Source organism: Ahaetulla prasina, chromosome 2 (genome assembly GCF_028640845.1).
Source record: "Ahaetulla prasina isolate Xishuangbanna chromosome 2, ASM2864084v1, whole genome shotgun sequence".
NCBI classification, from domain to species: Eukaryota; Metazoa; Chordata; class Lepidosauria; order Squamata; family Colubridae; genus Ahaetulla; species Ahaetulla prasina.
In genome coordinates, this window is record NC_080540.1 from 146,556,048 (window position 1) to 146,583,193 (window position 27,146).

General features: G+C 39.2%; 1 protein-coding gene across 4 annotated transcripts in view; it reads left to right on the forward strand.

Annotated features, from left to right (window-relative positions):
• The window catches only part of TEX2 (testis expressed 2), a 105,243-nt gene that overhangs the window by 36,362 nt on the left and 41,735 nt on the right, over positions 1-27,146 (forward strand). For 3 of the 4 annotated variants that reach the window (XM_058169008.1, XM_058169009.1, XM_058169010.1), the window contains exon 2: positions 18,249-19,858. In XM_058169008.1, the coding sequence (XP_058024991.1) occupies positions 18,275-19,858 (1,584 nt within the window). In that variant the 5' untranslated portion in view covers positions 18,249-18,274. Of the gene's footprint in view, positions 1-8,236; positions 8,277-18,248; positions 19,859-27,146 lie in introns of those variants that run through there. The other variant, XM_058169011.1, reaches the window with a different exon arrangement.

Genomic DNA, 27,146 nt, shown 5'->3' on the forward strand with positions numbered 1-27,146 from the left:
GGAAGTATAGTGAATTCTCTTTAACAACTGTGGCACAATAGGTTATAAAATGGGGCAAAACTCATTTAACACCTGACTTGCTTAACAGTGGAAAATTTGGGCTCGAATATGGTCGTAAGTTGAAGTCTACCTGTAGACTGTTGCAATTTGTTCATGTGTCTCTTTCTCTCAAGATAAAAAGGACACCAGCAAAATATTAAAACAAATCCTTATCTACATGGGCTTCAAATGAAAGGTTGAATGCCAGGAATCTTTTTTTCCCAAGGCAGATATGCCAATGCCATCAACCTGTATTTGTTTCAACATATTTTCTTTGCAGGGCAAATGAAAATTAGTCATGTTTACAGTTGTTGTTTTTTTAAATGTGTTTTGAGTGTTATTTTTGTGAATTGTTCAGCAGTTTCTTCCTTTATATTCCAGGACAAAAGTGTTGGGTTATAAAACTTTTTAATCCCTTGCTTCTAACTATTGCTTATTAAATCTTTGCTTGGCAGGGTGAACTCAGAGCATTTTCCAAAATCGTGTAAGGCTTCTGATCAGCTCTATTTTACAGAGCTTATATTATGTTTTCAGAACACAGCTGAAATATTTGATAGAGCTTATGGATTTCTTTTACTGCATTCTTCTGCACAGTGGTGTTAATCGGTTAATATTGTGCACAGGGTAGAAGTTATTTTGCCAAAAAGGCAAAGATTAAGTCAGAATCTTATTTCCTTTCTGGGTTCTTAACAGTGTTTTGCAGGACTCTGTCATTTCTCTCTATTAAAAAAAGTCTTGATCGTCCCCGTGAAGACAAGTTGATTAAGTAAGTATAGTGTTTTGTGTAGATGGAATCATTTGTTTGCTCTGACACCCTTGCAAGGGGACAGTAATAGGACAACATTGTTTTCAAAAGTCTAAGCAGGGTTGAAGGTGCTTAGATGGGAGATCATCAAAAAAAAAAATCCTACAGTTGTTGACTATACAGGGAAATTGACGACATATCCTCAAGAAGGCAGAAGCAAAATCACATTCTAGAATTGTTGAGAAAATTACAAAGCTGTATCCGTGAAGTCATGAAGTTGGTTTGGTTTTTACTTTATTTCATTCTCGTGAAAGTTTTTCTGCAGGATCTCTCTTTGTTGGTTGAATAGGTTGAGTGTGTACCTACCTCTTCATTGTGAAATTTACTCTTTGTAACTTTATGAAGAGTTGTATGTGCTGCCACCAGTTTTGACAGAGAGAGCCTGGCTGTGTTTTTTCCATTCTTTGGTAATCTACAGTGTAATTATTGTAGAACTTTCGTAGTTAATATACTCTTTGTAATCTGTCCAGAAACTTAAATAATGTAAGAACATAGTTGCTAAGTTGAGGTGGCGATTTTTCAGTGGCTGGTGGCAAGGTCACACATGTGTGTGTGTATAGTACTGATGGAGAGCTAGTAAGGTGGATTTCTGGTCCCCTTTTTTCCTGAGGGAATTGATTTTTGAAAAGTTTTCTAAATATTCACTCTCCCAAGTGTAACACTCTTGTTTCTTGCCAAAAGTGAATGGGAAATTGCATTACTTGTGCAGTGTTTACTATGACTACTGAATTTCTTGGGAGAGGAGCCTATGGGGCATATGTTCCCTACCCATGAGCAGTATGAAAAGGTCACAATACATTGGACCAGTTTGTAAATAGTTTGATCTTGTGTACGAGTCAAAAATATGAACCTTAAACGGTAAAGGTCTGAAATATGAAACTTGACATTCAAGTTCAACAGGCAAAAGGACTGTGATGCCTATACATATAATATTATCCAAAATATTTATAGAATGGGAATTCTTTGTCTGGAAGACCCTGTCATTTAAAGGTGAATTAGAAGTCGATCAGGAAATTCTTTTTTTTACAGTATGGCCTCTGGTGGCTCAGACTGCTAAGACAGTCTGTTATTAACACAGCTGCTTGCAATTACTGCAAGTTCAAGTCCCACCAGGCCCAAGGTTGACTCAGCCTTCCATCCTTTATAAGGTAGATAAAATGAGGACCCAGATTGTTGGGGGCAATAAGTTGACTTTGTATATAATATACAAATGGATGAAGACTATTGCTTGACATAGTGTAAGCCGCCCTGAGTCTTTGGAGAAGGGCGGGATATAAATGCAAATAAAAAAAACTAAAAAAAACTGAAAGAATCTAATTTTTGTTTGTTTGGGGGTAGGGCTTGCTGGAGGAGGCAGACGGAGATTACCTTTATTTGTTCAGATTTTTGTTATTCCTTAATTTAATGGTCGTGGATATCTCTCCTTCCTACTCTTTAGATGGAGAGTTATCATTGAGACACAATTCAAACTTCAGTGTAGACAGTCCTATGTGAATTAGCCCAGATGAATGGCATACTCAATCTTTTTTCCACATGATCATGAAGAGGAAATCTGAAGATTTCTGGAGACTTCTGTTTTCTACTGCCTGATCTGAATTTAGGTCTGTTCTTTATTTAAAGTAACAATCCTCAATTTGGTGTTTTCCAACTGTGCTGGATATAACTTCCAGCCAGTGTTGGAGAGCACTGTGGAGAAAAAAGCCAGGATTGTGAACAAGGATGACATTGACTAAGTTAGAGTTTTCCTGGTTAAGGTTTGGACATAATCGTCAATTCATACAGTTAAAATATTTCTGCTTTGACTTAGCTTGATGTTTAGTTGCAAATGAGAGTTTATGATGACATTAGGAGGGAATATGAAGCCCACTGGAGGGACGAATTGTGCATACAATGATTAACCATAGTTTAAGAAGTACATTTTATTATATTGTAGGAATTTAGCACCCACCCCCCTCCTAGAAGAATGAAATATTTTAGAAAATATTTAAAAAGGCAGAATATATTTCCCTGGATGAGAAATGGAGAAACATGTTTTAAAGACAAAGCAGCTCCCTGCAACTTCCTGCCACCCCCCACCTTTGTCAATGGGCCATTGTCTGCATCATAATAGAACCCATCTAGCAACTGAAACTCACCACATGGCACCTGGGAAGATTACATCAGCCAGCAAAGCTAGCTAAGACCCCCACCCCCTGGGAGTCTGACAGCCAATCAGGGTACTCTTCTTGTGCCCCAGAAAGTTCAAAGCTCAGAAAAAGCATAAAGCCAGGGAGCACACAGGATCTCTCCCCTTTTTCTGTTCAGGATCTCAAGCCATGTGAACCTGACCACCATTAAACCATCTTTCCAAGCAGTCTCCATGTTTCCAGTGTCTTTGTCCCCACTTGGAACTGAACCCAGATGGATATTTCTTCCAACAATAGGTTATTGTGCTTACTGATCTTTTTGCTCTTTAAAAGCTGTTGAAATGACTAAAAGGCAAGTGCCACTCTTGTACTGTTTGTGGCTCACTCCCAGCACCAGGCATTCAACGAATCCTATCTGCAGATGTTCATGCATTAGTAAAGTTTTTTTTCGGGGGGTTGGGGGAGCTAGTTGCTGTGTGAACAGCTGCTCATATTTCCATTTCCACTTAATTTGTCAACTGATTGCACCAGTGTCATGATCCCACGGAAGCTTATATATAAAATCTGAAATATCCATCAGAACCCAAAAGCTGTAATTTGTAGGTCTTCTAGTTGCTGGTTGAATGAATCCTTAATGCTTAAATTGGTAGGCAACTAATAATGTCTTTGCTAATTGCAGACGTTGGTTTTTAAAGGTAAGCTTTACATACATTCCTCATTCTGAGTCATCAAGAAGCTATAGGAAGGACCTGAAGAACAAGTCAAATTTTGAGAGCAGCTTTCGATGCAGGGTTAAGGTGAGGATAACGGCATGAAAACAAATTAAAAATACACAAATTATGGTTTAGAAAGGATAATGTGTGACACTTTGGCTTTAAACTTCAGTCTTCATTAATCTGGTAGCCTCCATGTTTGTTGGATTTCCATTCCCAAATTAAAATCTCTGATACTAAATAGAGTTGTGAATTATTGACCTCCCTAAAATGGAAATGTTTTTTTAGAGATAATTTATTAATTTTCTTTAGTCTGGCAGCACCTGCTCAGCAGTACACATTAATTTTTAGGTTAAAAGACCTTACTTTGATGATCCTACCTTCTGCGTCTAGCTTTCTCTCTTGTTCTTGCCAAGCTTTACATTGGATTCCTGTGGAAAACATGTGGTTATTTTTCAGAAAATAATGAATTGAAAAATTCATTTATATAATTGTTGTATGAAATGAGGACTTGACTGGTTACAGCTTCAACTTTCAGTATCCTGGAACTTAATCTGAGAGGTTTGTAAAGGAGCACTTCAATGCTGCTTGAGAGGATGCAGCATAGGAAAGCTGAATGTAATCTGAAGAGTAATTTACTGCAAACTTCATGTAGAAGTAATTTTTAGTTTTGGATGGTTGAATAAGGGAAGTTCAAAATGGTTCTGATAAAAATATTTTTTTTATAAAAAATAAATCGAGCAGAATTTTTCTGTGGAACATTTATATCTTTGAAGTGTATACTTTATGCTGGATGGTAAAGGAAGAGAATAATCTTTTTTTTTTTTTTTACATTTATATCCCGCCCTTCTCCAAAGATTCAGGGCGGCTTACACTATGTCAAGCAATAGTCTTCATCCTTTTGTATATTATATACAAAGTCAACTTATTGCCCCCAACAATCTGGGTCCTCATTTTACCTACCTTATAAAGGATGGAAGGCTGAGTCAACCTTGGGCCTGGTGGGATTTGAACCTGCAGTAATTGCAAGCAGCTGCTGTTAATAACAGACTGTCTTAGCAGTCTGAGCCACTCAAGGAATCTGGTTTCTTTCAGAGAAACATTTAGGGTATATTCACTTAGCTTCTTTAATGTGTTTTTCCTTCGGTCTGTGAGACAACACAAAACGTAATTTGTTCTGTGTGTTCTCCTTCAAGTCAATTTTTAATTCCTGGTCACTGCCCGGATTAGTCCGTGCAGCTTTCTTGGCAAGGTTTTCAGAAGTGATTCGCCCTTGTCTGTTTTCTAGGGCTGAGAGAGAGTAATTGACCCAAGGTCACCCAGGTGGCTTCGTGTCTAAGGCAGGACATGAGGACTAGAACTCATGGTCTCCTGGTTTCTGGTCTGATGCCTTAACCAAACTGGCTTTCTAAATTGTTCTGTTCCTCAGAGGAAGCAAACTCAACCATTAATGCATCACCACCCTGGTGAAACAGGGAAAGGTCTATGGTGCTGCAGTGGTCAGAATGCAGTATTGCAGACTAACTCTGCCGACTGCCAGCAGTTCGATCCTCACCGGCTCAAGGTTGACTCAGCCTCCCATCCTTCCAAGGTTGGTAAAATGAGGACCCAGGTTGTTGGAGGCAATATGCTGTCTCTATTAAACCTCTCAGACAGTGCTGCAAAGAACTATGAAACGGTATATAAGTCTTAGTGCTATTACTAACTCTAAATGATATTGCTATTGCTATCACTGTGGCTGCCATTAAAGTGCCAGAAACTCTGCACACAGAAGAGAAGATGAGGACCAATCAAAAGTACCCCTTTAGTATAGTAATATAAGCATGAATTTATAGGCTAGGATGAGACAAAGGAGCACAGATTTTGAGCCACAGTTAATGGGATCTATGGCTGAGAAAAATAGAAATGCAAAAGTGACATAAAGCAAGTATCCCTTACAGGGTGCCCTTCAGATGTGTTGCAATCATACAATCAAGAATTTTCCAGTTAGGTTAGGAAAAAAGCTACGGTATCCGGAGGCAAAATGCAGTTCTGTTGCTAAATCAGGTGAATCAGAATGGTTTCTTTTTCTGCACAATACACTGATTTTTGGTGCCCAGGCATTCTTCCAGGCACTTGTTGCAAGATTTTCATCCTCCCCCTCTTATTATACGAGAATGTATTTGTTTTCACATTCAAGTGGGTGTATTGATGATGATGACAGCAAAGTGCAGACATTCAGCTCGTTGTACTTTTCCTCACAGTGGGTGAAATACAGGCAAATCTTGTGTTTTCCTAAAACATTTCTATTAAAGCTGGCCAGTTCATGTCACTTTTGTAAGCTGTGGCTCCTGCTGCTGCTGGCTTCATAATCTAGTATGCTGTTCTTATGTTTGTCGTTAAGGGTTTAAAAGAAGTCAACATAAGGCCTTTCCCTATTTACACCTAACATGTACAGCTATGTCCTGGCAACATTTCTCTATTGTGTCTCTATAAAATGTTGCTTTTATCTTGTCCACAGCCTTGACTGAGAGGGTTTAAATTGTCCTTAGCTGTGTTGGTAATGGAGTGTTATCTTCCTCTCGTTCTAGCACCACCCACTCTCTTGGATTGGCAATGATTTAAAACAGAAGCAACAGAAGGCAGAAAGGGTATTAGCAATAGAGACAAACATTTTCATTTTCCAAGATGGGCAGATGACATTTTGACTCAGCTGGAGAAAGCCCAATAGCTTTAAAACTTGCTTGAGTCAGAAACTGTCTCCCTTGATTGTAACTCTTGCTACTCCCTCATAGGACTTAAGAGGAGGTTACTGGGGAACACAGAACTGAATAAAATGAAAGTAATTTGAAAAGGCCATCAACAGAAATTACTTGCAAAGAAACAATGAGACATCTTAGTTTCTGAAGCTTGCAGCGTTAAACGTAGCTTGTACAAAAAAATAAAACTAAACCAAAGAAATAAGAGAAACCAGAACAATGAAAGACACACAGCCATATCTCTGGTTCCTACTACCAATCTGAAGGGTGATCTCCACCTAGAGCAGTGGTGAAATCTGAACCGGTTTAGTACCCATTCGCTGGCTGCACACCACACACCATGCACCAAATGTGAGGTGCGTGCACACAATGCATGGCAAAAGGAGGCATGGGATAAGTAGAACAGGGCGGGGGCGGGGGGGGTGATAGGCTGTGGAGCGTGATCTTTTTTATATATATTTTTTTTCTTTATTTATTTATTTTGTCGAGTACATATTAGATAATATATATATATAAGCATGAATTGAATGAATAAAATGAATACAATTAAAGGGAACATTAGGACAGGGATGGTAGGCACGCCGGTGCTCTTATGCACGCCCCTGACAGACCTCTTAGGAATGGGGTGAGGTCAACAGTAGACATTTTTTACAACCTATTCACCCGAATAGGTTGTAAAAAATGCTTTTAAAAGTAAAAAAAAAAAAATGGCTCTGACGATCAGGCAGCTCAGCTGTGATTGCCAGAGCCTTTTTTTTACCAGTTTATGTCCAGGATGTGAGGGGTCTGTAAATATTTTCACAACCCTCTTTGACTTGTGCAGTATACAGGTCCTCAATGGAAGGCAAGTTGGTAGTTTTTTCTGTTTTTTCTGCAGTTCTAATCATCCTCTGAAGTCTGTGTCTGTCTTGTTGGGTTGCAGAACCAAATCAGACAGTTATAGAGGTGCAGATGACAGTCTCAGTAATTGCTCTATAGAACTGGATCAGCAGCTCCTTGGGCAGTTTGAGCTTTTTGAGTTGGCGCAGAAAGAACATTCTTTGTTGTGCTTTTTTGATGAGGTTTTTGATGTTAGGTGTCCATTTTAGGTCTTGAGATATGGTAGAACCTAGAAATTTGAAGGTCTCTATTGTTGATACTGTGTTGTCTAGTATTGTAAGAGGTGGTAGTATGGCAGGGTTTCTCCTAAAATCCACAACCATTTCTATGGTTTTGACTGTGTTCAGTTCCAGATTGTTCTGGTTGCACCACGAAGCTAGTTGTTCAACCTCCTGTTTGTATGCAGATTCATCATTGTCTTGAATGAGACCGATCACTGCTGTGTCATCTGCAAACTTCAGTAGTTTAACAATATTCCAAATACTGTGTTTCCCCGAAAATAAGACACTGTTTTATATTTTTTTGAACCCTGCAATAAGCGCTTGGCCTTATTGCCATGCGCTTAAAAGCCCGATTGGGCTTATCATCAGGGGATGTCTTATTTTGGGGGAAACAGGGTACTAGTATCAGTATTGTTTTGGAAACCTCCCAAATTAAATAGGGGTTGCTAATTGTCCATCCTTTGGTGTGAAGAGTGAAAGAATGACATTAACTCAGTTAATTAATACCAAGAAATGTAGTGTGGATACTAATAAAATCATGATGGGGAGATAAGCTGGTTCATGTCTCTTATGTATAAGAACCATCAGCCTTTCTACCGTGCTTTGTGATCTGCTGAATTATTTTGTGGTCAATAACTTGTGTCTACATTAGCTTAGACTCAGCTCTGTCACTTCCAATCCTCTTACCTTTACTTTTATGTCTTTAGATGACAAGACTGAGGACTGACTTATTCATGCAGCTGCTTAAAGAATTGGTAAATATGCCTTAAGTGAGTGAATAAATAAAAAACAGGCCAAAAGCTCATTAATTAGGCCATTGAAATATTAAACTGGTTTTTCAACAAGGACAGGAAATAGGAGAAGATGATTAAGGTGGTTCTTGAATATTTGTTTCCTCCCCTTCTGAGAACAATTTTTTTTAAAAAATTACAAGAAAGCAGTTTTTAGTAACTTGCATTTCATGATAGTTTTTATTAAAGCTCTACTCTGTTCTTTTTTTAAAAAAAATTATTTATAACACAACACAATATGACAAACACAAAACACATAACATATATTCCCTTATTACAACTGTTTCGTAGCGGTAGTCTTCTTATATTTACATTTTCTCCCATTTCCCCTTATAATATTTAAATCCTTCTTGTCCCACGATCCCTTATTACACTATAATTTCCATCACTCGTATTATTGATTTTATACATTTTATACATTATCTTACAAACACTTTACGTTTATGATTTCTCCCCTTTCGTTATTATTCACTATTTCTAATCTTCAGCCAGTTGTACCAGTTGTATCAGCTCTACTCTGTTCTGATAGGACCTCAGTCACATCCTATTTGGTAAACGTGCATTGATCCTAAGAGATATTCTATCTTGTGGTGTGTTAAACTTATTTAAGTTAAGTTGATAAAAAGTTTTTAACATTTCCTTATTTGCACCTAAGGATGTTACAAATATGTCCTGACAACCTCTTTTTTCCCCTATCATGTCCCTTATAACTTTGCTTTTATCTTATGGATGAGGCAGCCTTAAGTCGCCCTTGGCAGTATCAGCATTAAAATATGTTTTCCTCCATATTTCAGTTCATCCAAGAGCAGCCAGGAGAGATGTGAAATCTGTTCGGCTTTGTCACTCATTGCCTTGCAGGGGATTATAGAGGAACAAGTGGCAACTCCTTCTTCCTTCAGAAACTTAATCTAATAGGAGGACAGACCTCTGCTAAGTCTCCTCCCTTTCCTCAGAAGGAAAATAATAGAAATTCAAGTCTTTCTTATGTACATCTTATTTATTTATTTATTTATTTATTTATTTATTTATTTATTTATTTATTTATTTATTTATTTATTAAATAAATAGACAAAAAATTAGAATGAAGTTGAAAGAAACAGAACAAGAAATGAGAATAAATTAATGCTGAAGAAGTTGATGTCAGTTGGCTCACCTGCTCAGCCAAAATTCTACAAACTATCACCAACAGCATAAAGTCCCCAACTCAGCTCACAGTCCATAGGACCGTGATGGCAAATCTACAGGTGGCATATGGAGCCATATCTGTGGGCATGCAAGCGTTGCCCTAGCTCAGCTCCAGTGGGCATGTGCGCACCAGCCAGCTGATTTTCAGGCCTTCCAGGCCCACCAGAAATTGCAAAGTGGGCTGTTTCTCGCCTCCAGAGGGCTTCCGGGGTGGGGAAGGCCATTTTCACCCTCCCCAGGCTCCTAGAAAGCCTTTGGAGTCTGGGAAGGGTGAAAAATGGGCATACCACACCCACTGTGCCATTGCATGCCAAAAGTGGGGGGAGTGCGGGGGGGTCATGTGTTCATGCGGGGGGGGACGGGGTGCAGTGAATTATGGGTGTGGGCATGCATGCGAGCCCCCCCACTCTCCCCGTTTTTGGCACGCGACAGCAAAAAGGTTAGCATCACTGCCATAGGAGAACCCAAATTATATACCACATCATACTCTTGTTAGCCACCAGTTTGCCATATAATTCTTCAATTGTCAACCCAAGTATTTGGGTTGGGGCTTTCTTTCTTACCAGGTATCCAAACAGCCCAAGAGGAGCTCCAATGGAAAAGATAAAAGGAAAACAGATCCCGTCTTCCTTTAAAGGCCTACTCGAGATAGAAAGTTTCCTACTTCTGATTGGTTTCTTAAAGTCCCATTTTTGTTGACTTCAGATATATCTCTTCCCATTTGCCTGGATAGGCCAATCTGTTTTTTTCTTTAATAACTTTCAGTGTTTGAACATTTTGGGATAAGATTCCTCCAATTCACTACAAATATCCAACCATAGATGTGGTTCACATGTCACACTACGATTTGCTTAACAATGGTGTATTGAACAGAGACATTAAATTGATATGTGCTGCTTACTGTTGACCACTTTTATGAGTACATTTTGGATAAACTTCTTGTTTGTATTAGACATTTTAAAGATAACATTTGAAATAGGTCCAATAGTTTATTTTTAAAAAATCAATTCTACTACAGAACCCAAAGCTAAAAAACCATGGGTTCCATCCATTTGTAATAGCAACCCTGCTGCCATTATCAGCCCACTGATATCCCAAAAGGATTAAGAGAGGTTTCTGGCCATCAAAAATGATTCAGTGAACTATCATTTGATCTTTGATCTCACCCAGCACAATGATGTTCCTTTAACAGGAAATAAGAATGTTGGTACTATAAAGTTCTTTAAAGGTTGAGTATGACTGTTTATTTTTTTCCATGATAGCTAGAAGAAAGAATTCAGGCTTTTCAGGAAGAATGAAGAATCGGTCGATGAATAAGCATAGGTTTTAAGTAGATTGTAAAAAAGAAGTTGAATAACTTCAGAGGATAGCTAGCAGAAAGATACAGAAAACATCCAAATCCTAATAAAACCCCACATTTTTAATTATTAAGAGTTATGAAGAAAAGGGTGGAATTTTAAATGAGGAATTGAACTTGTGGCAGACATCATATAAGCCATATGTAACGTACTTGAGATACTTTTTGGAAATATGTGATGACAGGAATAACTAAAAAAGGTATGTTTAAATTAGTATGAAAAATGATTAGTATTTTACTCAGTACAGTTTCAGCACAAAAGTGTATGCATGGGTGAGGCTCCTTCCCCTGATCTTGGAATTTGAATGTTATCATTGGGGAAGACACTGTATGGGAAGAAAGAAAGTTGGATGTAGTAAGTCATAATATGAATAAAAATCTAGCATCTTGCGATATGACATTAAGCCATATTTTAAACATGTTTTAAGAAGCAAGTATTGACTGGGTTCACATGGCACACAAAGTCATAAGCCATAGATTACAGATCCACAGTTGCTGGGGTCAGAAAACAGAAACTACATTGTGACTTATGATGTATGAATGTAGCCATTGTGAAACGTTGCTTTAGTAGAAGTAAGAATGGAGATATGTCACTTGGCATCTAGTGAGAAAGAAAACAAAATACTGTAAGATGTTTAGAATAGTTTTATTTATTTTAATAGTTTAGTAGTTTATTATTTATTTATAAAACTTATTGGCTGCCCATTTTACCACAGGGTAACTTTCGGTGGTTTACAGTCACACACACAGACAATGAGGAATACACTTAAAATAAGATTTACACATTCTGCTAAACTATAATTGTGGTTTAGGTCTCATGTAATATCTGAGTCTATGAATGTATCATGGCTTAAAATAATAAATCATATTTTTAATCTAACTTGTATTGTTTCCTGCACTTTTTCTTCTTTTTGTAAGTTTTCTTAGTATGTTTCCCTATTTCTGATACGTATCTAAAAATATTTAATTAAACTTCTTTTACATATGTAAAAAAACCAGGGAAACATACAAAGAAAAGCTACAGAAAGGGAAAAAAAGTGCAGGAAACAATACAAGTATAAAAAGCAAAAAGCAAAAGATATTTAAAGCCATTTTAAAACCAGGTGATTACAATGATTTGCGATCAAAAGTATGGGCATAATTGAGGTTGTAAATCAAGGATTACTTGTAGACTTTGTTCCACAAGGGAGATAAAATCTAAAATCCGTGCTATGAAATGCTGCTCAGATCCCCCTCATGTCTTCTCCTTCCTTTTCCTTTCTCTCCCCATGCCTGGCAGAGATCATCCTCCATTCCTTGGCCCAGCAAAGAGGTCTTGCTCATAGTCACTTCTTATCTATCAGAGACCCTCACAGTGGGGCAGCTATACTTTGCCTTTCTTCTCAGCATCCTCCTCATTTTACCTTCCCTTGAACAGTCCTAGTCTCCCAGGCCATCATCCCTGACCAAATTTGTCACCCCACTTTCCTTGTCCATAATCCTGAAGCAGTGCCTGTTCTAGGGCAGGAGTGTCAAACTCAGTTTAATTGAGGGCCACATCAGAGTTGTGTTTGACCTCGGGGGACTGGGGTAGGCATGGCCGTGGTGGGCATGGCCAGCTTGACGTCACTCGTGTCGGAGGCGCCTGTGGTGGCCTGAGCACTTTGCCAGCGAAAACGGGCTCCAGAGCTCCGTTTTTGGCTACAACGGCCTCCTGCAACCCTCTGCCAGTGAAAACAGAGCTCAGGAGGGCTGCATGCGGCCCTCGCAAGCTCCGTTTTCGCTGGCAGAAGCACCGCGGGCCGGTCCTTTGCTGTTTCCAGGGCAGCCCCGTGGGCCAGATCTAAGCAGCCCGTGGGCCTTGAGTTTGACACCCCTGTTCTAGAGTGAAGACAACTATGTGTCCATAGAGTGGCACCACTTGGTTGACCAAGCTGTACTCTTTTCAGGAAACCTGCTTGGATAGTTGTGAGGCTGTCACCCTCAGGCCCGCCCTATCCCTTCCTGGAGCACTTCCTATGGCCTAGCTTTTGCGTCTTCATAGTGCTCAGCAACCTGCCTGTGCAGGCCAGCATCTTCAATGCCTACAAAATACTTTTATAAGCACGGAGGACCAATTGTAGTCTTATTTCAGGCAATGCGGCATGGATGTTGCTTATCCTTATTTAGTGGAATCTTGTGAAAGTTTTGTACAATCAAACCAGCTTTCTTCAACTTAGTGCCCTCTGGATACATTGGGGCCTTGTCTCAGAATTCCTAGCAAGCCTAACTATCACTGGCTGGGAATTCTGGGAGTTGTGATATGACATTTTTTGGTAGGGTAGGAGAAGAGTTCTCTAGTAACCATGCACAGTGATATACTATAGTCATTAATGAATGATCTGACTATTCCTAGAACGTACAATTGAGCAAATCTAAACATCCTACAATAGTACTTGTTTTCCCTCACTCACAAAACAGTGTTGTAAACTTATTATTCATTTCTATCCATTTCAAAGAATAACCAACGTAAAGGTCTCTCTGATTTGTTCTCTTTTCTTTTGAATGAGAAGAAGCCAGTATTTGATTTTTATGTTCCAAACTTCAGTGGAGCTGCATTTTGACACTGCCTGGCCTAAGTTGCAAAGGTGCAAAATTTGCTGTGAAGTTTTCTGCTTGGACTGCAAACTGCACATTGTGTGGCTATTGTGTTCTGCTTAATGCGGAAATACTGCTTTGCCAGCAGCCTGTCTCCCTGTGCTGTTGTGACACTCTATGCGTGTGCAAGACTGTAAGCTCTTCTTAGCTACATCCATGGAAAAATGATCGGAGGACACATTGAAGGTACTTGTGTGCTAGGGCTGAGGAGATGGCACCACAACATTTTTTTTCCTCCAGTAAAAGCCCCAGGGAAAAACATATAGGGCTTTCTGCTTGAGCAGGGGATTAGACTAGAAAACCTCCAAGGTCCCTTCCAAGTCTCCTATTCTGTTATATAACTACATTTCTGCTTATGGTTACATGTGCTTATGAAATGATGTACAGCACTGATTCTCAATCGGGGTGCGGGGGCACAATGTCATCACAGAGCATCTGTGAAGGCTTGAAGAAATGTTATGATTTAAATCTTGAGTCTTGGTGGTCCGTGGCCGTGCCTGTGGCCACAAAAGCCAGAGGTGTATTGACATCGGTACGTGCAATCAAAAGCATCTGGTCTGAATGAGCTCTCATTTAAAATGAAATCAGTAAGTTTATATAAGTAGTTGTAACACTGCGTATGTTGGTAAAATGCATGTACAGCTGGTCCTTGTCTTACGACCACAGTTGAGCCCAAAAATTATGTTGTTAAGTGAAACAGTTGCTGAGTGAGTTTTTCTCCACTTTACGACCTTTCCTGCCAGAGTTGTTAAATGAATCATTGCCGTTGTTAATAACATAATTGTTTAATGAATCTGGTTCCCCCATTGACTTTGCTTGTCGGAAGGTTGCAAAAGGTGATCACATGACCCCAGGACACTGCAACAGTCATAAATATGAGCCAGTTGCCAAGTATCAGAATTTTGATCATGTAACAATGGAGATGCTGCAACGGTCATAAGTGTAAAAAATGGTCATAAGTCAGTTTTTTCAGTTCTGTTCTAACTTGGAACCATCACTAAACAAACTGTTTAAGTCAATGACTGCCTGTCTTTGGCTCTAATAAAGCAGAGCTTTCATAACATAAAGTTTTATTAGAGGAATCCATTTAACATCATCAGATAAATAATGCATATAATTCCTGACACAGGGATAAAAAATGAAGAAAGTCAACTGTTGCATTTGAGGGAGTAATTTTCAGCTGTTTGAGAGCACCAGGTTTACGAACGGCAAGAATCACAAAATTGTGTTTTATTTTCCTATGCATATTTACTCAGAATTAAGCCTGTTAGATTCAATGAGGTGTCCCCCCCCCCTTGCCCTGTTTTGTATGGATTAATGAAATGTTTAAATATATTGTGTTGCTATCCCAACAGTTATTGTCCACATTGTTTGATTGATTGCTTATATCCTATCAAGTCAATATCTACTTTAATGGTCGTACAGATAGACTTTTTCAAGGATGATATATTCCCAATTTACCCTTCATGGTTTCCAATGATAACACCCATCACTACTGTGATCAAATCATCCTCTTTCCCTTCCTCTTCTTCTTTTCTGTCAAGGGAGCTGGATCTTCACATAATTGGATTGACTATATTCCATCAAGTCAGTGTCAATTCTTACATATAGTTAAAATTTCTCCATGACATTCAGTTCCTATTCCTTTTTTTTCAGGTCTTCCAATAGTGTACCAGTCACTGCTGTACTGTAACTGAGTCCATCCAGCTGCTTGTCCTCTTCTCTTTCCTTCCACCTTTCCTAGCATTAGAGTTTTCTGTAAATACTTGAGTCTACACATAATGTTTAGGATGATTTGAACCTGGTCATTCATGCCTCTGGTGAGAATTTCAGACTGAGTTGTTTTATTCTCTACTCCTTTGTTTCCTTGGCTACCTGTGGTAATCTCAAGAGTCTTTTCCAACCAAAAACATCAAAACTCTTTGTATCTTGCTTCTTCAGGCTCCAAATTTTATTTCCATTGAAGGTCATAATGAAAGTAATCGCCTGGGAAATTCTGATCTTTGTAACATAGACATCACACCTCTGAATATCTTTTCCAAGGTCTTCCTTACTACCCTACCAAGAGTTTGCTTGCAGTACGTTTCTTGACTTGCTGATAATCCTAAAAGGAAGAAACTATCTGCCATTTCACTGTCAATTCTAAGGCCAGTGTTGCCATTATATTTAATCTTAATCCCATGTTTGCACTGTCTCCTTAATTACTAAAACTTGCAGATTATTCACATTCTCAGCTATCAGTCTAGTGTCATCAGCATAGCACAATGACGTTTCTTCCTCTAATTTTGAAACCACTCTTACCTTCTTCTAATCCAGCCTCCTTGAAAATATATTTAGCATATAGTTTGAATAAATAAATAAAGAATATGTATTTGTGTCATTTCTAAATAGTAATGACAGCCATGTTGAATATCTTTTAAAAGAAATTGGATAAAGTAATAAAGGCTATTAATCACTACTGTCATTTAGGGGTACATATTAGTTGCACTCTTGGAGATCATATGGTCTTGCTTACCAGTTGTGTGGTAGTCCTGATTTTGGGTTGTGGTCCAGGAGTCACATCTTCCTGGGAAGTTGATAATACAGTTCTTTTTAAGCTAAAAGATGTTTTAGAACTGTTTTTTTTCTCATGATAGCTTGCTATTTTCACCCTTTTGATCTGCTAAGGAACTCTTCTTACATGAAAATTGAATTTTTGGAAGAACAAGTCTATTTGTTTGGCATACAAGCATTTTTGTATGGAAGAGATTCAGTTTTCAATGGGATTTTCGGTTCATTTTGCCAAAAGTATGAACATGGTTATATAATGCATAATCTTGGAATCCTGAATTCACAATCTTACTACAGCACATGTATATATGCACAAATCTCTGTATATATGTATACACATACAAACATTTCCCTAAAGCATTGTTCTTTAATAGATTAATGTTCAGATAAAGAATAGAAAATATTTGATATTTGAACTCCTTGATTAATAAATTTAACTGCTTGACATTATAATCTCTGGAATGACTAGAACTATCACAGAACCATAATTATCCTGACTGACAACTTGGAGAGGCAAATAATCAACTTATTAAAACTTTCATTTTTTAATTTATTATCTATGCAAATATTTTTTACTGCTGAAATAATAATGCAGAACTGCTCAAGTATGTATATACACTACAGAATTCTTTAAACTCAGTTTATTTTTTACCCCTTATCAACAACTATTGCAATGTGTAGAGATTCCATTCAGTACATGGAATCAGTTTGGAATGGCCTGTATATTTTTATACTATAATATGTCTTCAATCCAAGCAATAGCACTTAAACTTATATACCACTTCACAGTGCTTTATAGCCCTATGTAAGTGGTTTACAGAGTCAGTATATTGCCCTCAACAATCTGGGTCCTCATTTTACTGACCTCGGAAGGATGGAAAGCTGAGTCAACCTTCAGCCAGTCAGGATTGAAGGAACTCCTGGCAGTGTGAGCAGAGTTAGCGTGCAATACTGCATTCTAGCTACTGCACCACCATAGCTCATGCCACATAGTCTTCATTTTTTAACTTTTAAACATATGGGAATCCATTTTTAATGCCTTTTCTCCATACAATTATGATGGGTCAATTTGTCAACCGCTTTTTCTTTTGTGTGTGTGTACGCACTTGTGTACGCGCAGGGTACTTCTGTGCATACGCAGAAGCGTCCCGGTGGGGTGAAGGGAGCCTTCCACTGCTGCCGCTATCGGTTCTCCCGATCCAGTGCGAACTGGTAGCAACCCACCACTGGTGTGTGAATGCGCAATGCACACTAACTACATGCTGCATGCCCATGTGCAGTGCACCAAACGCATGCTGCGTGCACGCATGTACAGTGCGCACCAAACATGTGCTTTGCACAGAAAAAGGAGCCATTTGAAGGTAAGTAGAACAGCGGGGGAGGGGGGAACAGTTGTGCCACACAATTTAGATTTGCAGGATTTCCTGCTTTCTAGCGAATATAAATTGCGCAGCACATCTGATAGTCAGAAATACTGGTTCAGATGAACCAGTAGCTTTTATTACTACCGGTTCACCTGGACCGGTGCGAACTGGTAGCATTTTACCCCTGCCTCCCCCTCTATTGAGGGAGGGCTGTTCAATCTTAATATAGATAGACTCTTTGACTCCCTTTGATCTCAACTGTCCTCTTTGTCTAGAATGTGGACTTTGCTGTCTTCAAAACAGTGAGGCTTGTCTTTCAAATACAGATAGACTGCTGAATCTTGTCCTGATGGGTTTATTTTCCTATGTTGTTCCATACGTTTGTGAAGTGGTTGTTTGTTTTTCCAATGTATTTCTTTTTGCTAGGTTTAAACTTATAGTTAGACAGGTAGTCCTTGACTTATAACCAACTTACAGTGGCATTAAAAAAAGTGACTTATGACCATTTTCCTTACAACCCATTGCAGCGTCCCCATGGTCATGTGATCAAAATCCAGCTGCTTGGCAACTGGCATGTATTTATGACGGCTGCAGTATTCCAGTATTTATTTTGCAACTTTTTGATAAGCAAAGTCAATAGGGAAGCCAGATTCATTTAACAACTGTGTTACTAACTTAACTGCAGTGTTTCACTTATCAATTGTGGCAAGAAAGGCCATAAAATGGGGCAAAATTCACGTAGCAATTGTCTTAGCAATAGTTGGGCTCAATTGTGGTGGTAAGTTAAGGGCTATCTGTACAAATATTATCTTGTGCAACATTAAAAAGTTTCAGTCTAATTTATGTTTGGCTTCCTCTTCATAGACCCTGGTGTATCTCTGGGACCTGCAATGACAAGTCTGAACATTAGCCATGCAGAAAAAACCAGTGAAATGTCCTCAAAGCAGCCAGCGCCAAAAGTGCAGGTCCAACGATCCATTTCCCGAGAAACCATCACCATTCATTTCTCGGCATTTGGGAAGGAGGAGGAGGAGGAGGAGGAAGAAGAAAAGTGTACGGAGTCTCCCCCTGAGACACCCGATGACCAAAGCATTGTAACTGCACTTGAAGCTAAGGAAGACCTATGCTTTGATCATGGTGAGCAGAATTCTTTTCTTCCCACTACCTCGCTTTTTGTGGCTGCATCTCCCACAGTTCTGCCAACTGTGAAGCCCTTGGAGTCCGAAGGGTTTAGTGTGGTGCCATTGGCTGCATCACCCTCCTCAGATTTGGGCCAAGCCCCTAGCCCACTTGGTGTGGCATTGCCTTCAGAACTGAGAACCAGCCTTTCATCTTCTCCTTTGTCCTCCCCTTCCAAGTCACATGTCTTGTCTAGCACGCCAACCACTGTGACTAGCTCAAAGCCTTTCATGAGCTTAGTCAAATCCCTTTCCACAGACATTGAACCAAAAGAGCCGTCTCTACCCACGAGACATAGACAGTTAATGAAAACTCTAGTGAAGTCTCTGTCCACAGACACTTCTAAGCAGGAGCCTGAAACAGTGTCGTTCAAACCGCCTGACTCTAAATTGAACTTGCACCTCTTCAAACAGTTCACCCAGCCTCAAAGCACAGGTAGTGATTCCAAAACAGCCCCCTCATCTCCCTTGACGTCTCCAGACACTCGCTCCTTTTTTAAAGTACCTGAAATGGAAGCCAAAATTGAGAACACAAAGAGGCGATTTTCAGAAGTGATTTATGAGCCCTTTCAGCTCTTCAGCAAAATAATGAGTGATGAGAGTAGCAGCCACAGGCCCAAAGCTTTATCTTCAAGTGCTTCAGAACTGTCTAATCTCTCCAGCTTGAATGGCCATTTGGAAAGCAATAATAATTATAGTATAAAGGAAGAAGAATGTGATTCGGAAGGAGACTTCTATGGAAGTAATTCCAGTGTAAATAAGAGTACCAAAACCCAAGCCACTGAAGGAAACACAAAAGAAATTGAACCTAGAAGCTCCCCGTTTTTAAGCACAAAGGATTCTAATTCTAAGACTTCTCTGGTACTTGAACGCTGTTGCCTGTCTGCCCTGGCAAGTAAGGAAGATGAAGAGTTCTGCGAGTTGTATTCTGAGGACTTCTGCTTAATAGAGGATGACAGAGAAGACCAACAACTGGAGAGTTTGGAGAAGATAGAGGTACAAGAAGAAATTTCTACACTAATTAGAAGTGAAGGTGGAATTGAACTACCAGCACCACAAGCTAGGCTTCCAATGAAGACGCTGTACTTTCTCACCATGTTGATCTATGTTTACCTTATACTTCCTCTCCCTAGTTACTTCAGTGGACTTTTCTTGGGAATTGCTATTGGATTTATTATTGCTACCTGCATAATTTGGCTTTTTACACCAAGTGCTACAAATAACAGGCGACATTCCAGTTGGAACAGCCAGGTTAATGCAGAAGTTCTGGATATTGAGGAGCCTGAAATATTTAAGGTGAGTCACAGCTTTGCCTTGAAACTTCTGTAGTTGCATACATTGTTTAGACATAAATATATTAACAAACAGTATTGGAATTCATTTAGCTCTGTGTTGAATTAAGACATAGAGGGAATGCCAATTTCTTGCTTGAGCTGGTAGATTGTGATGAATTTAATTAATACTTTTTCCCCTCAGAGTAATTTGTACATTTATAATGCTATGGTTTGTTAACTGGAAGATTAATGAGGTCAAATGATAGCTTTACTGTGTTGTATATATTGTAAGACAGAGTTCAATGTGTTAATCAAACCTCAACTTTTATTATTTATTTATTTGACTCAATTTATACTCCATCCAACTCCCAACAACTCTGGGCAGCTTACAAGAAAATATGAAAATCATTAAACAATAATAACGAGGCCAAAATTAAAGAAGCAAAAATCACAAAACGAGCAGCAACAAACACATCCATGCCATAAAAGGGGATCCTCTTTTTTTCTAGCCAAACGCCTAGGCAAAGAGTCAGGTCTTCAAGGCCACCCAAAATCCAAATCTAGAAGTTGGGAGAATCTCATTCCAAAGGGCAGGCGCTATGAAAGAACAGGCGTTCTTCCAGAGTCCTGATAGATGACATGGTTAATTGAGGGAAATGAAGTTTGCCAGTCTTTTTTTATTTATTTATTTACATTTATATCCCGCCCTTCTCTGAAGACTCAGGGCGGCTTACAGTGTGTAAGGCAATAGTCTCATTCTATTTGTATATTTGTATATTTACAAAGTCAACTTATTGCCACCCCCCCAACAATCTGGGTCCTCATTTTACCTACCTTATAAAGGATGGAAGGCTGAGTCAACCTTGGACCTGGTGGGACTAGAACCTGCAGTAATTGCAGGCAGCTGTGTTTTAATAACAGGCTATCTTACAGCCTGAGTCACCACGGATCTTGCCGGATCAAAGCACCTTAGGGCAGGGATGTCAAATTGGCAGCCCGTGGGGCGGATGCATCACGTGCAGGCCACATCCACCTTGGCTCTGCAAAGGCAAAAAAGTCACGTGACATGATTGAGTTTGACATTTGTGTTGTAGGGGATAAGCAGTGCCTCAGGTAACCAGGCTCTATGCCCTGTAGGCTTTATACATAACAACCAGTACCTTGATTTGCAATGGAACAGGCAATTAGTGCAGCTTTGTGGAAAGGAAATGTTACATGGGCAAACTAGAGTGCCTTACAATAGTCGAGCAGCGAGGTGACCAGGGTGAGTAAGTGACTGAAGAGCCACCTGATTCAGGAAAGGGAGGCAGTGGATAAATTCAAGCAAAGGCCTTCCTACCCACATTTGCTCTCTGCTCATGAAGCAGGAGCTGCGAGTCTAGGAAGATTCCCAGATTGCATATCACTCTTGAATGTGGAACTGCTACCCCATGCAAGCTTAAAGATGGTACATTCTCAGAGCGGTCCAAATACCCACAAGCATAAGGTAGTTCTTGAGGTATGACCCTAATGGAGCGTGCCCATTAGGGTCATAAGTCAAAACTGTCATAAAATGAATAAGACTTATTGTTACAACCATGCTCATTAAGCAAATCAACCATGCCGTTAGGTGAATGAAGATCAGGCTTGCTGATTGCTTCAGTTCGTTAAATGACCTCTGCGATCATTAAATGAACCAAGAGGTTTAGAGATTTTGCATGGCTCCTGGTGTGGAGCATCTGGGGGAAACCACTTCTGTCTGCCCATCAGCTGTTCTGGCAAGGTAAGGCAGACTTCTGCTTCCAAACTGCAGTGCTTTCACACAGGTGCCTGGACTTAAATTGGGGTGGGAGTGAATTTGTAAGGGTTCCCAGTGTGGAGCCTCTGGAGGGAACCACTGCCACCCAACCATCAGTTGTTCTATAAGCAATCTACAATAGTACACACTAATCCTCAAACCTAACACAAACACAGTAAAGTAGAATGCAGGGGAAAATTCTGGTGAGTGAGAAGTTCTCTGAGGATGAGCTCCAGCACAAGTCTGAAAGCTCAAAAGACTAAACCTCTGATCTCGGTGACTGACATAGATTGGATCCTGCAAAGGAACTTTCTGCAAGTAATCTCAAAGCACATGCAAACACCATGCATTAGAATGCAAAGGAACTTTATAGTTATTGAATCTGCTTTCTGTAGACACTGGCTAGTATTTCTGCAAGCAATTCCAAAGCAAACACCAACAAATATACAGTTATTTAAAAATATTATGCAGCTCTGTAAAGTACTTACAAATAAGCACAGTAGTTTGTAAAGTACTTAACAACACACTCAGTGCTATAATGTAAAAGAAAATTTTAAAGCACTTACAAAGACAATTACATTACTCCAGGCCTCAAGGCAATAGCAACAAGAACAGCCACAAGAGATTCACTCTTCTGGTCCTCCACAGGGCAGAAATGAGGGGAAAAAATAAAAGCATGCTAGCTGCAAAGTCCCTGATGGGGAAAAAAACACCACATGACCACATGGACCTTGGAAATCGCCTGTCGTAACCACAGGTGACTAAGTTCTGGGTCCCAAAAGGAGCCACGAGTCTAAAAATAGCTGCTATTTCAGAAGTGACTGAATCCAGGCCACATGGCTGCACAGGCTTCTTGTTGGTTGCAATTTTGAACCCCTGTTGTAAGTAGATTTTTGGGGTGCGTTCATAACGTCAAATAGTTGTAAGAGGGCTGTCGTACCTCGAGGATTACCTGCACTAATGAGACCGAATCCCAAAGCAGTAGATGACCTTACCCACAAATTCCATATATTGTAGATATTGAAGAAGAAGGAAGGGTGAGTAGAATCCTCCAGTGCCCTAATATCTAAATGGTCATTAGGAGAAAACAACAACTTGATGGCACATAATGGCCCCCACAGAGGAAAGGCGTGGAAAAAGAGTCTCTCCCCCTTCAAGCAACACTGGTTGAAATCAACCCCAGAGAAAAGAAGCAAACCATTGTAAGATACTGTTCCCCATCTCCAGAACCCAGAGGATAATGTTAGTTGTGAAGTAGTGAAACCCAATAAAAGATCAAGGAGCACAAGGATGGATGTACCACCTCCATCTGACATAGCTAGATGCCTAACTGATAACGGTATTTGGTGGATGGCTTCCCAGCAGTCTCTCCTTCGTTGCTGATCCATGGAAGTAGAATGACAGAAAACATGCTTAGAGCAACAGTTGTGTAAAGAGGAGTAATGAATTTAACTTAACACGGACAAGAGGTCATTCTAGCATTTACTGTGGCAGTAAGACCAGTAAAACAAGCTTTCTTCTCCACTCTTACTGCATTTATGAATAACCGAGCAGCATTAAAGAGACTTAGGCCCTGTTAGGAAAACTGAGCTAGAAGATTGTCTGCTGGGCCACTGAATGCTATCAGGACAGGGTGAATGAAAGTTGTTAAGACAGAACTCAAAGGATTTGGAAGTTGACTGGAGGGTGGCGGTCCCCCAAGCAGAGCTGACCCATAACCTGGGGGGTCTGCTTTAACTTATGGCTTCTGCTTGAACAGCAGGCACAGGCCATGGCCAAGGAGGCCTTTGTACCAGGGGTGAAATACAGCAGGTTCTGACAGGTTCTGGAGAACTGATAGCAGAAATTTTGAGTAGTTCAGAGAACCGGCAAATACCACCTCTGACTGGCCCCAGAGTGGGGAGGGAATGGGGATTTTGCAGTATCCTTCCCCTGCCACGCACACCAAGCAATGCCCACAGTACCAGCGGTAAAAAAAATTGGATTTCATCACTGTTTTGTACAGTTATATTTTGTATGTCAATTGTGGTATTTCCTGAATCAAGGGGCTCTACTCTCTTATGCCCTTGTCACTTATGGCTGTGATCTACATGGAACTCTTTGAAGACTGTTCAGAAACTTCAGTCGGTGCAGCTCAGAGTGGCCAAACCAATCACAGATGTGTTTATCATATAACATTGCTGTTATATGATAAACAATGCAATTCAGTGGGCTGATTATAAGCTTTAAAGTCCTGGATGGCTCAAGGCTTGGACAGACTACCTTTTTTGAGTTGAATTTGCCAACCCAGTAAAAACTGGGAAAGACAGTTTGTTGAGAGCCCCATTATTGAGAGACTGTCATCTCCAGGGATTTTCAGCTTGAGCCTGCTTGATGATGTTCCTCCTGTTCTTACTACGTTGCTGGAGAGCCGTAAAAACATGGATCTTCAAAAAGGCAGTTGGATACATAGTTTTTACTATCATGCTATCTTCACATGGTAATACATCTACTGATTGGTTATATTTGTATTGATTTTTGTTTCTCAGCTTATTAAATATTAGTGTCTTATTAAAACTTAGTATAAATCACATGGAATTCCATTTCTCTTGAAATGGAATGGCTTATACACTGAAGTGAAGGAAGGAAGGAAGGAAGGAAGGAAGGAAGGAAGGAAGGGTGGAAGGATGGATGGATGGATGGAGATATACAGACAGACAGATAGATAGATAGATAAATGGATGGATGGATGATCTAGGTTTTTTAAAAAATTTAAAGTATGAAAATTCATTATCAGTTATTCTCCATACATAATCTTTGCTTTCCAACAATTTTCTTAATATTCATATACTTTTTCAGATAAAAATGAATACTTATGAAGATGTATCTCTCTCTATTAAAAAAACATTTTTATATAAATCATTAAGCATAGATTTTTATCCCATCCTGTTTTGGAATTTCGCACTCACTATGTTTTTCTTCAATATCCCACAAAAAATAGTACGGCTTTTTGTTAGCTTGTCCTTCCCCCTGTTCATTCCAAAACCTCAGATGAAATAGAATCACATATCAATACTTTTCACATTCAAATTAAACTGTTTTGATTAAATATTTGGATGTCCCAGGTTGCAGTCAAATGGAATATCAGCAGTCTTTAGAGATTATTTTTGGAACAATACTGCTTTTCTTAGCAGTAAGCTGTGAAAAGCAGTATTTAAGCTTGATCCCTTTATTCATAGATTTTTTTTTTCAAAAAAAGATTTATATTCCTAACTTGTGACTGCCTTGTGGTAAAAACATGGCAAAATATCTGTCTTATTTAGGTTGGGAAATTCTATGGGATGCTAAATTAAAGTAGACTAGGTATAGAAGAGACAGTGATTATTGATTAAAAGGAAAGGATTTACAAATAATTCATGTAAAGAATGGGCAAATTATAGCCCTCCAGATGTTGTTGAACTTCCGTTCCCAGCAGCTGCAGCCAAAATAGCCAATAGTTAGAAGTTCTGGAAAATCTAATACAAAAACCATCCATTGCTCACTCTTCATTTACTATAATTATAACCTACATTGTGTAGTATAATATTTGAAAAAATGTTTTAATAACTATTTTTAATAATGTACGCTTCTTAAATGCTGAAGGCTTGTGCAAGCATAGGCATGAATTTAATTTGTGTACTGAAAGTTAATTCTAGTATTCCTTATAAAAAGGCTTAGAAATTCTTTTTCCCCCTCAAAAGACTATTCCAGTGGTGCTCATGATTTGATTTTTAAGAGGTTTATGCAATTTGTATAAATGCATTGTTCAGTTTCCCGTATTTCTCTGATAAGCCTGGTGTGCAGATTTGCTGGGGCAGCAAAATAGAAAGTTCTGCCTACAAGAACTGCCTCCTTAAACAGTATCCCAGGATACTATTTTAGTGTCTAAAATAATGGTGTGTCTTTTTGATAGATGTGAATTGCTATTAAACTTTGTGAAAGAAAATGTAAAATCAGGTTTTGACTGTGTGTTTCTTTTCTCTGCATGTATCTTAAACACTTGTTATTCTACATGCTCTATCATTAACAACAAAGTATTCCCCTCAGGTTCTCTATCTGCTATGTATCATATCCTGTTGCTCTCTCAACTTTGCTATTGTCCTTTGTGGTTGGAAACTATTGTCCTTTCATCACCGTGGACGTACTATGGAGCTATTAATCTGGTCAGCTTCTGTATGATCTCACATACAGGCAGCCAAGAGCTGATACATAGGAGCATTTATTTATTTAATTTGACAGGCATCGCCTCACTCCAGTCAACTCAGGTCAGCTCATAGCTTAAAAACAAAAAGAGCAACATGCAATTAAAACTAGAATACAACAGTAACAAGATGGCAAACAACACAAAACATGTCCAACACCCACAAGGAGTTCCAACCACCAAATGTTTGGGAGAAGAGCCACGTCTTTAAAAGCATTTATCAAGGATCTCAGGAGGAACCTCATTCTGTAAAGCTGGCACCATAACTTAACTGAAGTGTTATGGGCGCACAGCTGATTAATGTACAATTGGCCTAGTAGTTAGGGAATTGATATTTCTGGTTCTTTTTGTGGAATAAGTCAAAATGAACTCAAGATTTACCATATTTTTTGCTCCATAAGATGCACTTCCCCCCACTCCCAAAAAAAGGTGGACAGTGCCGGTCCTTTGGTGAATAGCAGTCGGGCTGCTGCGGTGGGGTCCTTTTACAGTGCTGAACTCCGCCTCTTCTGTCTTTGTCACTGCCTGCCTCTTCTGACTCTTTTCCACATGCAGGAGTCAATAGGCAGAGCTGGGACATGAAGGGACACCTATCTGTGGTCCTTTTAGGCTCCGCCTGGTTTTTTTTTCTTGTTTTCGTCCTCTAAACCTAAGTGCATCTTATGATCAGGTGCATCTTATGAGCAAAAAATATGGTACTTTCCCATAGAAAATTAATAGCTCTGCAAATACCTTACAAACATAGGAGAAGAATTAGATGAAAATTTGAAGTTCTGTAAATTAATAATTTGATATACATAAGCAAAGTAATAGGATGAAGCCATAATAATTTACCCTCCAGCGCCCAGTCTGAGGTTATTCTATGGATTCTAATTATTTTAGTAAGGACTGAAAAAGATTACCAAATAATAACATGAAGAATTCTAGGGAAATATTTTAGCTTCATAACTGCACAGATGGTTGTTGGATGGTTACTGATGAAAAAAGAGAGATGGGGTGAGAACAGAGAAGGGAAAAAGAACAAATAAAACAGTAGAATGGCCTTTTATCAGAGAGAAAAGCACAATATTTTGTTTTATGTCGATGGACATTATTGTGCTTTTTTATATCAAATCGTGTGTGAAGCCCCAAACCCTCAAATTACTATTGACAAGAGTTGAGAATGCCGTTAAACTTTTTTTGATTGGATTTCCATAATATTTCTAGGTTGGTTGTTTCCTGGAGCAGGTTTATTAGGATTACATGTATGATTCATATATTCATGTATCCTTGGAGAATAATCTTTTCCTAATGGATGATATATTTACTTGGGTT